Genomic DNA, 15,568 nt, shown 5'->3' with positions numbered 1-15,568 from the left:
GTGCTGCCCTGCAAAGCATCCCCACTCCTGCAGAATGCCAGAACACAGCAGGGGCTCAGGGAGGGTCGGCCTCTCCCTCCTGTCTCCTCTACTTCCCAAATCAGCCAAGTTCCCTGTGTTTTAGTGAGTAACATTATGGTTCCACATCTAGCCCTGCAGCTGGATTTTGAAACTCCTCCCTAGCTAGGAATCAAAGGAGAAACAACATGGTTTGTTTAAAGGCGAAGGGAGGTTGAGCGGATTAACAAAACGTGGTCTATCATTCAATTGAATATTATTCAGTCTTGAAAAGGAAGGAAATTCTAACATCTGCTCTGACATGCCTGGACCCTGAAGATGTTATGCTCTTGAAATATGCCAGCAACAAAAAGACAAATATGACATGATTCCATATGGGGTCCCTGAGTTGTCAAATCCATTGAGCCAGAAAGTTGCATGGTGTATGCCGGTGGGGAGGGGCTGTAAGGAGTTAGTATTTAATGGGGACAGAGTTAAGGTTTGGGAAGATGAAAAAGTTCTGGAGAATGATGGTGATGACTGCATAATGGTGTGAATGTGCTTAATGTCACTGAACTGTATACTTACAAATGGTTAAGGGAGTGTGTCTTCTGCTATGTGTATTTTACCACCATAAGAAAAGAAAGAGGCTGGGTGGGTGCAGTGGCTCATGTCTATAACCCTAGCATCTTGGGAGGCTGAGACAAGAGGATTGCTTGAGTCCAGGCATTCAAGACCAGTCTGTACAACACAGCAAGATCCTGTCTCAAAAAAAAGAAATTTAGCCAGGCATGGTGGCACGAGCCTGTAATCTCAGCTACTTAAGGGGGGCTGAGGCAGGAGGATCACTTGAGCTAGGAGTTCAAGGCCGCCGTGAGCCGTGATCACGCTGCTGCACTCCAGCCTGGGCAACTCTGTCTCTTAAAAAAGAAAGAAAAAAAAAAAGATTGCCTTTTTTTTTTTTTTTTTTTTTTAAGAGGAAGAAGGCAGCTGGAGAGGAGATCTTGTTCTATCTTTCTTTCTTCTCTGTCTCAAACTTGAAGACCAGATATTAGTAAATTTCCCTAGCCTCTGTTTCTAGAGGCTTCCTTTCCTGTCTCCCTGATGGTTTGGTATGTGGAGATGCAGCATTTGAGAGGCGATTCCAGAAACTCGGAGCCATTAATCCAGGCTGGCTTTCCCTTGTACTGAGAGGCCAGTGTGTGCGCTCTGGGCGTAGTGTGTGCACTTTGTGGCGCGGGCTTCCGCGGAGAGCACACACTTACGTGTTAGTTCACACATCGTCGATGTGGAGCTGCTGTTCACTGTCTTGAAGCTGCTTTGGGCTATTGGGGTAAGCAAAGCAGAAAGGTGGTTAGCACGCAGGGACATGGTCATTACAGGGGATGTGCAGTGGGAACAGGGGAGACGGGTGTCTCATTGGGATGCTAGCCAGCTTCCACGCTGCACCTCCCAGGGCAATAAAGACCCCGCTGCCACCCAAGCTTTCCACCCGCTCCCGGTGGGGCTGCACCTCCTCATAAACAACAAGGCACCCCAGTCCCAGACAGGAGGGGTGCATTCACCACTCGGATTCCATGAAACACGTGAGTTTTCAGCATGACTTAGCGCCAAGCGGCAGGACGCCTTTTCTCCTGGTCAGCTGGACGAGCCCAGCAAACCACCATAGAGAGAGCTTTGTGACCAGGTGCATAATCCCAGCCGTATCCTGGGGACTTCTATTGTGCTGTGTTTTAATTTTGCGACAAAGACCAGGGAGATGCTAACTGTCTGGTGGTCATCAAGGGCCACCTTCGGCATGTGCCGAGAGTGCAGACCACAGCTGTGCACTTTCCTGTCTTCAACATTCACCAGTACCACATCTAGCCTGTGCTGGGGGCAAGCTGTGTGAACACGGGAGCTGCCATCTGCAGGTGGGACCTCACGGAGGGAACTGGGCATGTGGAAGGCCCCACGGCTGGCAAAGGCAAGTGAGCCAGGCAGTCCTCATGGGGATGGCAGAAAGTGGGAGGGCACCATCCACGTGGCATGTTCTGGAGGTGTTCCCTCACTCTATCCCCAGCATGAGGATACCAAGGGACAAAGAGTATTTTTGTGACACCATTTGGTGGGTGCCAGGAAATGAACCCCCTCAAACCTCCATCCAAGAGAGGAGAGGTGAGAGTGGGCAGTCGTCCTTCCCCAGGGTTCCAGAAGTTGCCTTGAAGGCAGCTGGGCCATCATCAGAGCCACGATCATAGCACAGTACAGGCTGAGCTGGGGTCAGCCCAGCATGACTTAGCGCCAAGCGGCAGGACGCCTTTTCTCCTGGTCAGCTGGACGAGCCCAGCAAACCACCATAGAGAGGCTGTGCCTGGTATAGACAGGTGGGGCCTGTTCCCGGATTTGGTGGGTTTTACAACAGGTTTCCACTGGCTTCCTGCCTCCATCTCAGGCCCCAAAGCCCTCTCTCACTGAAGCCGGGAGTGTACACTCCCTGGAGGCCTGGCAACTGCTCTCCCCTTAACACAGTCTGTGGCAGACAAGGCCCCTGTGCCTCCGCAGCTGCACCCACCTGCTGCACACCTACACTCTGCATGCCCCTGGTGGGTAAAGCCGCTTGCTCCCTGTTCCCGAGGGCAGGGCTGCCTCTCCTCTCAGCCTCCTCTGTGGCATTTCCTACCATGATGTGCACTGAGCAGATGCTGAGGGTCCCCTGGAAACCTCCTTCCCTGCGTCAGGACAGAGGGGACAGTCTCACCTGTGAGCTCAGCACGTAAAGCTATAGGGCTTTTGAGCGTCTTGGCCTCGGTGCCTAACCCAGTCTCGTACTCCAGCTCCCGGTAGTAGATTCTGTATCCCTGAAGAAGGCCGTTCAGGCTTTCGTCCCTAGGAGGCTGCAAAGACATCACACCGACTCAGCCACGCTGCGGGAGTCAACCCAGCTGGCCTGCAGCAGGGCTCACCTCCACCCCATTTAGGTAGCCAGCTGCACAGAAAGAAGTCGCAGGTTCCAGCAACAGGTGTCAGATTCATCATGAGGAACGCAGGCAGCTCCCAGGGCACTGCACTCAGCTGCAGAGCCACTCTCAGAACCCTGGTTTTTGTGTGCGTGTGTGTGTGGGGACACGGCCATTTTGTCCCCTGCCCAGCTCAAATCCTCAAATGAGCACCAAGGCCGGGGCAGGAGGGTGGAGACGGACGCAGACGGTGAGCAGGCTGCATGCTGTGTGGTGAGCCCAGAGCAGGGTAGAATCTCGGGAGGCAGTCTGCTCTGAACCACCCATCAGCTGACCCCACCCTCCTTCTCACCCCCCACCACCCAGGCTGTGGCAGCCTCACTGTACCCCTCACTGGTGCCTCCCCATGCTAGGCCACCCCCACTGTGCCCTACTCACGCCTCAAGCTGGAATCCCCATGGCCCCAAGTAGGATACCTGCCTGGCCTATTGCCCTGCGTTGCAGTGATGTTTCAGCTGCCCTAAGCAACAGATACACTTTTGCCATCCAGCTCTGATCCCACAATTCTTACCAAGCCACAGCTAGGTGCTCATGAGACTCATACAAGGACTCAGTGAAACAGGGAGGATAGGCAGACAAGGAGATGGCAGTTCAGGTCTTGCTAGAATCTAAACACAGGATTGTGAAATCCCAAGACCTGCCGTCTACTTTAAGATGTGGCTGTTCGCCACTCCAGACCCAGTGCAAGGCTTGTCCCTTCCTTCAGTCTGTTTCTGTTGATATGTTAAGTGTGGGGAGGATGTTTCCACCTAGGAGACAAATCTCAGACTGAGAAGAGTCCTCCTACTCCAAGCGGACACCCTGTAAAGCCTCGGCAACCTTCCTGCTCATCTGGGTGCTGAGCCTCTGAGCATCTGGTCTCTCTTCTGGGGATACTCAGATGAGGGATAAGGAACAGAAACCTGCCAAGCTGTGACCAGAAGATGGCTGAAGACGCAGCCATGAAGCCTCGTCCGAGGATGGATGTGCATGGAACTTCTGGTGTCCCGCTCACTGTGAGGCGCCCGCACGTACCACAGCACCATCCTGCTCCCTGGGCAGAGCCATGGTTTTGCTGTACGAGAGCCCCTTTGCTGTGGGTTGAACTGTGTCCCCCTGAAAGACATGCTCAAGGCTGAATGCTGTGTGGTGAGCCCAGAGAAGGGTGGGATCTTGGGAGGTGGCCTGCTCTGAACCACCCACTAGCTGACCCCACTTTCCCTCTCACCACCCTGACACCTGTGAACCTGACCTTATTTGGAAATAGTCTTTGCACATGCAATTCATTATGACAAGGTCATACAGGATTAGGGAGGGTCCTAATTTGATGAGTGGAGGGAAATTATTAGAAGAGGGAAGTTAGGACACAGGACACACAGGGGGAACATCCGGTGAAGATGGGGACAGAGACTGGTGTAATGCATCTATAAGCAAAAAATGCCAAGAGTTGTTGCCGAACACCAGAAGCTGGAAGAGGCAGGAAGTATCCTCCCTGGACCCTTTAGGAGGAGCAGGACCCTGCTGACACCTTGAGTTTGGACTCTTGGCCTCCAGAGCTGTGAGAGAGTAACTTTCTGCCCTTTTGAACCACCTAACGTGGTAACTTGTTTTGCAGTCACACAAAACAGCCTTGCAATCCAAACTCTCTCCAATTGTCACTATCCGAAACCAGGCACCAAAAGGGCTTGGATGTTTAGATAAATACTTTCTCTTTAGACTCTTGCCACTCGTGATGCAAAACCCAAATGTGGAGGGAAGTGGTGTGCTTTGCTCCCCAGGCTCTCTGTGAGAATAGTGAGGATAGTGAGGGACACTTGCACGGTGGCAGCAACGAGGAACAGCACTCATGCATGCAACACATGACACTCACGCATGCACCAGAGGCACAGCGTGTACCCAGCGGACTCAGGACGTTTTCCAAAATGAGGCCTGTTACCACGTTAGCTCGGGTAGCCCTAGGACACTGCCATGCAGGGCTGCTGACAGCTGTCCCTCTCCAGGACTTTCTGACTCCCCTGAAATGCTCCCAATTCAGGAACAGCACTATAGGATATAATCCCCTCGTTGGATGCAGAAAAGCATAACAGGAGTACCTAAGTGGACTTGCTGGGTCTTTGCGATCCATGTCCCAGGGGCCCTGCAAACCCACATCATTAGACACCACTCCAGCCTGGACACAGCTCCACTTCTGGTCCATGTGCAAACCCAGGGGCTGAGAGAGCTGTTGTCCAGGAGGGATGCGTCTGAGTCCCTTGTGTCCCTGCCACGGTGTGCTTGTCAATGCCCCACAGCCCTCTCAATTTTACAGAAAGTTACAAGGGTCACACATCCATCCCGTGGGCTGCAGCCCCAGCTCCGAAGACTCCTGCTGCCCACCACAGACCAGAGAGGGGGAAACAGCCCTGCCAGGCATTTGGCTCCAACTTCTCAAATGGACAGTGGAGTTGGCAATTATCTGGGAGGGATAATCCTGCTGGCTTTTCCTTTTCTCTCTTCACCCTTCACTGGCCATCACTAACAGCTGAGGGGACCCTGGTGCTGGTCCTGCTCCAGCTCCTCTGCTCTGGCCCCGGCTGGTCACCTTCACAAGGCTGGGGCATGCTCGGCTGGGACACCAAGCCAGAACCACCGACCCAGAGCCCAGGGACTTCAATGTCAAGTGAGGTTTCTTGTTTTTTGCTTTTTTTTAAGCTATAAAAATACAAGACACCCAGCTAAATCTGAACCTGAAAATTCTTGTTCTGGAATTCAGATGTAACTGGGCATCCCAGGTTTTCTCTGGATACCCACTCCATCCCCAGTGCTGCTTGCCTTCCATCAGGACAGCCTACAGATGGAAATGCTTTTAAAAGCACCTCTAGTAATAGAGCTAGAGAAACAATACAGAAAGTGGGCCAGCACACATGAGGGTCTCTCCAGGGTGCAGGGTACCTGAGGCAGTGGCAGACCATCAGCAGGGCATAGCAGGGTCCCTGGGGCATGTGGCCACCCCATCTGTCCACTCCCTGTGGCCACTGATGACTTTCTCCAGCAGGGAGTCCTTCCTCACTGGTTCAAGGGGCTCCCAGCACTGCTCAGCTTGCCAGGAAAACAAAATCAAACCCAAACCTGACCAGGGATCTCTGAGCTCAGGAAGCTGAGAGCTGGCAGAAAAGGAAGGAGTGAGAATTGGTGGCCCAGTCCAGAGGCTGGATGGGAGAGCAGGCGGGAGAGGCTACAGTGTCTGCTGACTTCATTAAATGCTCTTTTTCTTTGCTACAATTTTGATGACAAAAGAGTGTTTGGGATGCCAACAACGGTCACTCACAGGTGTCCTGGGCTTCTCATTGGGTCCTTCTCCAGCTTACCCATCCCGGGCCCCCAGTCCTGGTCTGCACCCCCAGGGCTTGGCATGTCATATGGTTTCCTAAAAACTGGGGGTGCTGATGGGGTTTGTTTTTGGTTTCCTCCCTGTGGAGTCTATAGAATCACATTCAGAGTAGCTTTTTTTTTTTTTTTTTTTTTTTTTTTTGAGACGGAGTCTTGCTCTGTTGCCCAGGCTGGAGTGCAGCGGTGCAGTGGTGCAATCTCAGCTCACTACAAGCTCCATCTCCTGGGTTCAAGCGATTCTCCTGCCTCAGCCTCCTGAGTAGCAGGACCACAGGTGACTGCCACCACATCCGGCTAATTTTTTGTATTTTTAGTAGAGACACGGTTTCACTGTGTTAGTCAGATGGTCTTGATCTCCTGACGTCGCCAACCCCCTGCCTCAGTCTCCCAAAGTGCACTTTGGTATTACAGGTGTGAGCCACCTCACCCAGCCCAGAGCAGCTTTTAGGTTTTCAGTGGTTTTACTCCCACTCTTTAAAAATTAGTCCCTTGTGGTAGGAGTGGGAGCCATTCAGTGTTGCATTCAACTTCATACTGAGTCCAGACAGTGTTGTGATGAAAACAACAGCAGAGATGTGGGGGTGCGGTGGAAAACCTGTGTGTGCGTAACACCCCCCCCACACACGCATATCAACTCACATCACACGCAGCGGGGCTCTGAGCAGTCTGCTCTTTTTTCAATCTTTTTGAGACAGGGTCTTACCCTGTTGCCCAGGCTAGAGTGGAGTGGTGCGATCACAGCTCACTGCAGCCTCGACCTCCTGGGCTTAAGTGATCCTCCTGCCTCAGACTTCCAAGTAGCTGGGACTACAGGCATGCACCACCACACCCAGCTAATTTTTAAATTTTCTGTAGAGATGGGGTCTCACCACATTGCCCAGGCTGGTCTCAAGCTCCTGGGCTTAAGCAATCCTGCAGTTTGCTCTTTCATACTCTAGCCCTGGTTATCTTGTGGGTCACAGCTGAGACTGAAATTAAAACCCTCATTCTGTAGGGCATCATTTTTCAAACACAACTGTTAGCCACACTGAGATAGAAGGTTTACTGAACCTCTTTCTTAGAGGAAATACAATGGATGCAAAAGTTAGAAAAGTCAGTATGTAAGAATGAAGAGAGGCGATTCTCTGCAGGCCATCTGGATTTCAGAGAGAGGCTGTTTGCTGTCCAAGGTCATTTTGCTGACTATGTCAGCCCTAAAGAGTACAGGACATCTGTCCTGTGTGACTCAGGCCACTGCACAGACGTAGCTCTAAGGGAGGCAGGAGAGCGCTGTGCCCTTGGGCCCTCCCGCAGAGAGGGAGGGTAGTGCCCAGAGCCAACAGGAAGGCCTGGTGCTCTGGCTCCTTGAAAATCTGTACCTGTCTCCTCACACTGCCTCACCAAGAGCTCAGGGCATCTTACGGGGGAAACATGTACGAACACTGAACTCTGCCCCTCGGGATATGTCTTGCCATCTCATTGTGTCTAGGAGAGCTCCTGAGCTATCATGCACCAGGTGCCAGGGAGTGATTGAGGAAGATGGCTCTGAAGCCTCAGAGACGGTGAGCTCACTGCTGGGAAGAACTGGAGGATAACAGCAGGGAATGGCTTTTGAGCCACCCTTGGAGGAGGAGGAAACATTTGATGAGGGAAGAGGGGCTGGCCCTTTGCAAGGTGGGCACAGTGCCTGGTGTAGCCCCACAAGATGCGAGTAAGGCGCATGAAGGACAGGGGCAGGTCTGCATGGGTCTAGGAGCAGAAGCCAGGCTACAGGTATGGTTCCTGGGGCCTGAGCCAGGACTAGCCCAGGTTCTGAGTCATTCCCCACTCGGGCGGGCTCCCCAGAAGGAGACTGGCCAGAACGGAGCTTCCTCCAATCCACTGGAGCCATGGATGGGTTTGGTGGGTCCTGTGGGCTACTGCTACTCCTGGTAACAACCAGTCTTGCAAAAATGCAGAGACACGAGCCCTTTGCTGAATGACAGATGGCAGTGATTTCCAAGACCCTGAGGGCTTCTGACTTTTCTTTCCCGGGCCACTGACACAGCAACACTTCCCCAATAAATGCTTTCACCCAGCACACGGCTGTGCACAGACAGCCTGCTCTTTTTGCCCAAGGCTCCTGGTCCGCCCAGATGGTCCCAGGCAGTCCTGCTGGGAGTCCTGTCCTTGCTGCTCACAGTGGTGGCATGGTGGGAATGGTTGGAGTCTGGGCAGTGAAGATGAGAGCCCTCAGCTTACACTTCTGCGCTCTAGACTGACTTAATCAGCAGGATGAAGAGGCAAACAGACAGATCAAAAGCTTGTAGCCAGGGCAATGTAAGTACCAGCCAAGCAACCTCACCCTGAGGTCACCTTCAAAGCCTCCCTCTCACCCCAGATTAGACCCGTGGCAGCTTCAGGCACTGAGACCTCAGCAGGAAGGCTGCAGAGGCCTCCAGCCAGCTCTGCAGACACACAGACAAGACAGGATTACAGAGAAAGCAATTTACTTTTGGGGGAGGAGGGAAGCTTGGGTGGGATGGGGAGGACTGGATTCATTTTACCAAAACTATCAACTAAGCAGAAAGTCAGGAGGTTGGAAAATAAAACTGTTTTCCCTGGGGACCAAGTATTGTTTCCCAGTCTCTGGGGCTGGAAGATGGAGGGGAAGGGACTGAAGGTTACTAAGCTTGGACTCACAGATATTTCTAGCCAAGGCAGATGGGACAATTTAGAGGTATAAGGAGAAGAGGCCAATCCCCCTCCCTCAACAGGCACAGTGTCCATCAGCCACCGGGCTGGGGCCATGTTTGGCCAACAGGCTAACTGATGCTGTTTGCACCAGAAATCCCTGAAGAGTCAAAATGCATCCCCAACCAGCAGGAGTCTCCTAGGCCTGGGGAAGGGTTACAGGTGGCCTGTAACCCCAGAGGGTGGCTTCCTTAAAGGCAGCAGCTGGCATAGGTCTCTGTTAGCAAGTGCCATCTTCCCAGTGGGAGCCTTATAAAGGGTCTAGTGGCTTCACAGAGATGCCCAGGCCTGCCTGCATGGGGTTCTGAACTGGGTTCAACCAGTTTCTATTCCTGGACTTTGGGATTAACCTGTCTGTAATCTGTGAGAGAGGCTCTCCAACTCTGGAGGTGCTTTGGAGGCATCACTAGGGCAGCTACAATGCACCCATGAGGTCAAGGTCAGGCTCCAGATTCGGGTCCTGGCCCTGCAGCCACCTTGCAGTATAAGCTTGGGCTGGCTGCTCACGCTCCCAGGCTCAACCCCGTGCCTGTGACAGGCAGAAATCTGGCTAGATGGTCTGCAGAGTATTATATGACTTGAAACAAAAGGTTCGCTTTGCACTGCAGACCGGTGTCCCCAGCCCTTCGCATGTCTCTGACTCTGCATACACCTGGGGGCAGGCCATGTCCGGGCCGTGTTCATGTTTAAATGCCCACAGCACCTGGGCCAGGCCTCAGCCATGGCAGATGCGCAGTCAGAGCCGGAGTTCAAGATGGCCTCATCTGTGTGTCACTGCACGCTGGCTTGGCTGCCTGTGTGGAGGGAAGCTTGAAGGGAACTGGGAGCCCTTCCTCAAAACAGCTTCCCTCTGCCTGCCATACACCAGAAATTCCACCAGCAGACTGCTGGAGGTTCTTCATTTTTCAAAAGCCCCGTTTTTTTTTTGTTTGTTTGTTTGTTTTTTGTCTGTCGCCAGGCTGGAGTGCAGTGGTGCAATCTCAGCTCACTGCAACCTCTGCCTCCCAGGTTCAAGCGATTCTCCTGCCTCCGCCTCCTGAGTAGCTGGGAGTACAGGGATGCACCACCATGCCCAGCTAGGTTTTGAATTTTTAATAGAGACAGGGTTTCACCATGTTGGCCAGGATGGTCTCCATCTCTTGACCTCGTGATTTACTTGCCTTGGCCTCCCAAAGTTCTGGGATTATAGGCGTGCCAAAGCAAAAGCCCCTGTTTAAACGCAAATGAACTGGTAGGAGTCTGCCTGGATTTTATCACCAGATGTGGGAGGCAAGAAGAAGTCAATGCTCAGGGGCGGGGAAGAGCAGGAAGAGCTGCGAAGATGAGCAACCTGGAGGCTACCGGGCTGAGTGGAGGGAAGGCCTGGAGGTGGAAGAAGGCAGGACGTCCATGCGGAGCCTCCCTCCTTCCAGCTACCTGTAAGGTGTCCCCTGGGCCCCCTGCGGTTGCTGGGCTCTGTGGAATCTCCTGCCCAGATCCCTCTGCTGAGCAGGGGGTATGGGGAGGAGTAGAGGGAGGGGCAGCAGGTCAGGGTCTAACTCTCCTAGTTCTAGAGACAGGGAGCTGGGTTGAGGGAAGCTCAACTATGTGCCACTGCCTCACGTGAGTTCGGCAGAGCAGGTGCCCAAATCCAAACCTAATCTGTCCACCATGATCCCCTGGGCATCTGAGCTTTCAGTTTCCATCCTGTGCCTTCTGCTTCATAGAGAGTGGAAGGAGTTCAGTCCTGATGGTTCTGAGAGCACAGGAGGCCCAACACACCATCCCATGCGAGACACAGCATCAAACACCAGCGACATCACCCAGAAGCTTTTGCTCAGGCTGTGCCAGGGGCCACATGCTTCTTCAGCCTTTTACCGAAAGGTCCTCTCTGTCCTGCAAAGTATATTCAGGTGCCGCTCTAGCCAGAGTTAGTTTTGTTCCTTCTGCTGTCTTTCCAGCAATGCCTTATAGAGCCCACTGCGCTTAATGAAAGCTCTTCACATTCTACTGCCTGCCTCAGTCCCCTCCAGAGCTCAGCACCCCATGCAGGAGCTGGTCCTTTGTGGGTCATGGCACAAGTGAAGGGAAACAACCCCAAGATGTGTTCTGAAGAGGCAGGATGCCTCCCCACCTTTGCCCAGGCAGCTGTAACCCTCCTTTGGGAAGGTGCCTGTTAGAAACTGGACTCCATCCTCCACTGAGAGCCTCCCTCAAGGTGTGATCAATTGCTTAGAATTTTTTTCTTTGCTAGAAAACAGCCTCAAAACCCACTTATAGGGTGGGCACAGTGGCTCATACCTGTACTCCCAGCACTTTGGGAGGCCAAGGCAGGAGGATTGTTTGAATCCAGGAGTTTAAGACCAGCCTGGGAAACATAGTGGGAAGTCCTTCCTCACGTTGCCAGTGGCTCCCAGACAGATCAGGAGCTGTGATTTCCCAGGGGCAGGGGTTGGGCCCAGGCTGTTTTCTTGGTTCCCACTCTGGCCCCCTAAGCTCTGGTAAACTCAGCAGGGCTGAGTGCCGCAGTAGTACTCCTCCAGTTCTACCAGGAGACACTGGGACATTCTTTCATCCCCTAGAAAGGTTCCTATCGTATCCTGAGAAGCTGGATCCCTTAGCAAGAGAAGGGTGGCCAGGAAGCAGCCCCACACACCTCCATGGACACATGAAGGAGACTGTGTGCTCTTCACAGAACCTAGCTTGTTACATGCCCACACTCCATCCCTCAGACAAGTGGTAGTAGCAAGTGAAATGGGGTTGAATCACATAAATTGCCACTTTCATACCTCAAACATGATCATATTTCATAGGATCATACAGTAAGAGGGGGAAGCGGAGCCCCTCCCAAGATCCCTCCAGCCGGCCCCATCCACAGCACAGCCAGGCTCTTCTCACCAGGTTCCTCTCCAGCATCTCTAGCACCACACAACTCAAGCCCATGCCCAGGAAGGTGGCTGACGCTGCTCACTCAGCACGTCTCTCTCCTGGCCCAGCAGGCATCTCTGGCACCTCCTATCCTAGCCTGGCCCTGGCCGTTGTCCTCCGTGCTATAGAGTGGGGCCACTCCCCTTGGAGTCGCCCTGCTGCAGGGCCCTAGGAGATGCTGTCTGGGACATCCCCGTGTGGCCTCAGCTGGGTTTCCCAGCATCCCTGCCTTTTCCCGCAGCCCTCTCCTTTCCACATACCCCCCCCGCTGCCTCCCCCATGCCAGTGGAGTGCATGTGGCCAGGATACCCCCTTGCTCTCCAAGGTCGTGCCCAGACCATTTTTCCCCTCCTGCTTTTCTCCTGACTGACTGATCCGTCGTTCCCACCTGCTGCCTCAGGGACCCTGCCATTGTCCTTGAGGACAGCATGAGCTCCAAGGAAGAATCTCATGCCTACCAGACTGCCGTCCTGATCCCAGCTCCCAGCAGCTACTCCTAGGTTGACCTGGCCCTGTGCCAGCCCAATCCCACTGTGTTCCCAGCTCCTCAGCAAGGCAGCCCCCACTGTGGCCTCGGGAACTTCCCTGTGGACCAGAAGCCTTGACTCTTCCCTCATGCTTGGCCCCCTGCCCATCTGTCTGTTGTGTCTGCTGCCAGGCCAACCTCCAGCCCCGAGGAAACTCAACATCTGCCTGACCCAGACCCAGGCCACGTGAGCTCTGGGCTGAGTCTTCCATGCAGATCCCCACTCCACTCTTCAGCTGGGATCTCCCTGGGGCCTACAGCCCTTCCTCAGGCAGTTTTGTCCCTCTAATTTTGGCCATCAGTGCACTTGTTAGTAAACATTGCCCAAAATTGAAACTAAGGGAAAGAGACAGCAGTGTGTCCTTCAATGCCTTACTGGAGCATTGCTGAACAGACCCCACCAAGGATTCTGTGATTATCTGGAAGAATATGCCTTTGGTTGACTCACTGCATGCTGGAGATTAAAGACTCAGACTTAGCCAGGCGTGATGGCTTGTCTGTAATTCCAGCATTTTGGGAGGCTGAGGCAGGTGGATCACTTGAGATCAGGAGTTAGAGACCAGCCTGGTCAAAATGGTGAAACACTATTTTTACTAAAAATACAAAAATTAGTCAGGTATAGTGGTGTGTGCCTATAGTCCTAGCTACCTGGGATGCTGAGACAGGAGAATTGTTTGAGCCTGGGCGGCAGAGGTTGCAGTAAGCCAAGATTGTGCCACTGCACTCCAGCCTTGGCAGCAGAATGAGGCTCTGTCTCAAAATAATAATAATAATAAATACAGACCCAGACTATGGGAAAATATGCACAATCCAGTAGATATTTTGTCTGGTTGCAGATGACTTCTCTAGTAAAGCTAACTCCAGAGGCTGCAGTTTTACTGCTGCTCTGGAGGGTGATAACCAATTTGTGTATACATAAAAGCCTTGCTCCAATGTCCTTGGTCAAATGCAGACATACTCAGTTCCTCCAATGCTCTCAGACTGACCTCCCCATTCTGCCAGTCCCTCCTGAATAAGGAGTGTCAAGTTCATTCTCTATGTGCATCACAGTCCTGCTTCTAATGTTTTGGAAACTACACCGAGTTGATGACTGACACCATTTCCCACTTGCATTTGTGAGTCTGAGGGGGTGTCTCTTCGGTTCTACTCTCAAACGCTTAGCTCGGGGCTGGGCTTGCAGTTCGTGTCCAGCCATCGTGGCTGAATGCGCAGGAAAACGAGAACACATTTGACAAAACACATGATTCCCCTCGTTCTTACCTGCCACTGTATCAGGACAGAGGATGTGGTGTGCGGCGTGGCTGAAACAGATCCCGGGGGCTCTCCTGGAACTGAAAACACAGGAGGGGAAAGCAGGTATCAGGGTGATGGTTATGTTCCGCCGCCCTTCCCAGGGCCACCCCCAGGGAGCATGGGAAGCTGATGAGCCCTGCCTCCTTCCTTCTCCAGGGGTCCCCTTCTCCTGCCCTTCCTCAGGGATTCCCAGAGCTTCTCCTTCAAAGCCTGTGCCTGGGATAGGAGGGACTGAACCTTAACAATGGCCCTGAGAAACAGACCCAGACTGGGCTCTCCCCATGGTGGATGTTCCTAGAGGCACCTCTCCAGTGAGGGCATCATGGAGCAGTCTGGCTGGAGACCCTCCCTGCAGGGTTTGGATCTTCTGGGAATGGGGGAAACATATCTTTTTTTTTTTTTTTTTAAATACCTAGGTGAGAACTACTTTTCCTGAATAGCACACATGATCATGCCAGGTCACTTGGTTTGAAACGCTAAAGGGCTGTCAGGAAAGGGGGTCAATTTCTGGTGAGGCTGCAAATGGCTGGGACAGCAGAGTGAAGGGGATCTGCCACGGATCTGCTCTGCTCTCTGGAGGGACAAGGTTGGTTTGACCTCTGTCCATGGCCATGCCCTGCACTCTGGCCAAACTAAATTTCTTGTTATCTGCCACATCCAGGAGGTCTTCCGTGCCCTTCTTTCCTGTCTCCTCTACTCCCTCCAAATCTATGTGGTCCTATCTGGGCATATTGAACTGAAATCTTATGCCTCCCCAGTTGTAAGATCCCTGAGGCCCAGCAGAAGCCTGACACACATTCTGCGTCCAGTCCATATTTACTTGAACTGAATAAGGATGTTCTTCCCATAGGTCCACTTGTGCATCTGGCAGACACTTCTCCACTCAGCACAGAGAATCACCTATTCTGTGATTCTTTTCTGGGCCTGGCAGTGCCGGCATCAGTCACACCTCCACCCTCCCCATTCTGCTTTAGGGACGGGTCTCCCTCCAGTTCCCCTCAACCTCATGTGGTTACAGCTTAATGATGGGCCCTCTAGCCAGTTTCCTGATAGCCCTGGAGACACAGCAGTATCATTATAGGGAGTTCTCAATGTCCTCGAGTTGTGAGGTTGTGCAGAGAAATAGAAATCACTGTAAAAAGAAACTGTTCATCAGTAAACCGCCCACATACTCAGAGGACTCTCCCTATCTTGTCAAGGGTTCCCCACCCCCTGGAGAGAGTCTGTGACTGTCAGTCTCTAGATAGTGTAAGACAATACAACACAAATACAATGCAAATCCATTGCAAAGAGAAACTGCACATCCCAGGCAGGGCAATGACAAGATAGGCGTATCAAAGTCTGATTTGAATATCAAAGGATAAGAAAGGCCTCTTGAATATTTTTTTCATAAATGGTCCTTTTTTTTCATAAATGGTCCTTTTGGATGGTGCCCTGGAGGTCATGGGAGGCAGCTGCACTTCGCTCTCACACAATCTGTCAGAGAGGTTACCACAATAATATCAGCTAGTGTGGGTTTTTGTTCTTGATTCTAAGATTTAGTGCTTAGTTGCAAACATTACCTCAATTGTGTTAAGGGTAAGGTTAACATGAATGCATTTATATAGTTTTTGTTTTGTAATTTAGTTCCTGCAAAGCCTTTCCCTTGTGGTTTAGTGTGAAATTGGTCCCCACTTTAAGCAGATTAACTGGAAAGGCTTTTCTAGTTCCAAGTAGCCTTGGCCTCCAGGTTTGCTACCATAAGGTGGTGCAGAATTTGCACGTAACCTGCACCCATCCTCCTGAA

The 15,568-nt window shown here is 52.4% G+C and overlaps 1 protein-coding gene across 3 annotated transcripts in view; it reads right to left on the bottom strand.

The window, feature by feature from the left end:
• Nucleotides 1–15,568, bottom strand: part of SDK1 (sidekick cell adhesion molecule 1) — a 978,776-nt gene that overhangs the window by 83,461 nt on the left and 879,747 nt on the right. For 2 of the 3 annotated variants that reach the window (XM_032259651.1, XM_032259653.1), the window contains 3 exons: nucleotides 13,750–13,820; nucleotides 2,738–2,873; nucleotides 1,263–1,322 (listed from right to left, as the gene is read on the bottom strand). In XM_032259651.1, the coding sequence (XP_032115542.1) occupies nucleotides 1,263–1,322; nucleotides 2,738–2,873; nucleotides 13,750–13,820 (267 nt within the window). The remainder of the gene's footprint in view (nucleotides 1–1,262; nucleotides 1,323–2,737; nucleotides 2,874–13,749; nucleotides 13,821–15,568) is intronic. The other variant, XM_032259652.1, reaches the window with a different exon arrangement.

Source organism: Sapajus apella, unplaced genomic scaffold (assembly GCF_009761245.1).
Source record: "Sapajus apella isolate SASKATOON/1434 unplaced genomic scaffold, GSC_monkey_1.0 scaffold110, whole genome shotgun sequence".
Taxonomy (NCBI): domain Eukaryota; kingdom Metazoa; phylum Chordata; class Mammalia; order Primates; family Cebidae; genus Sapajus; species Sapajus apella.
The sequence above is the reverse complement of the archived record's forward strand: the minus strand, read 5'-3'. Positions and strand labels throughout refer to the sequence as shown.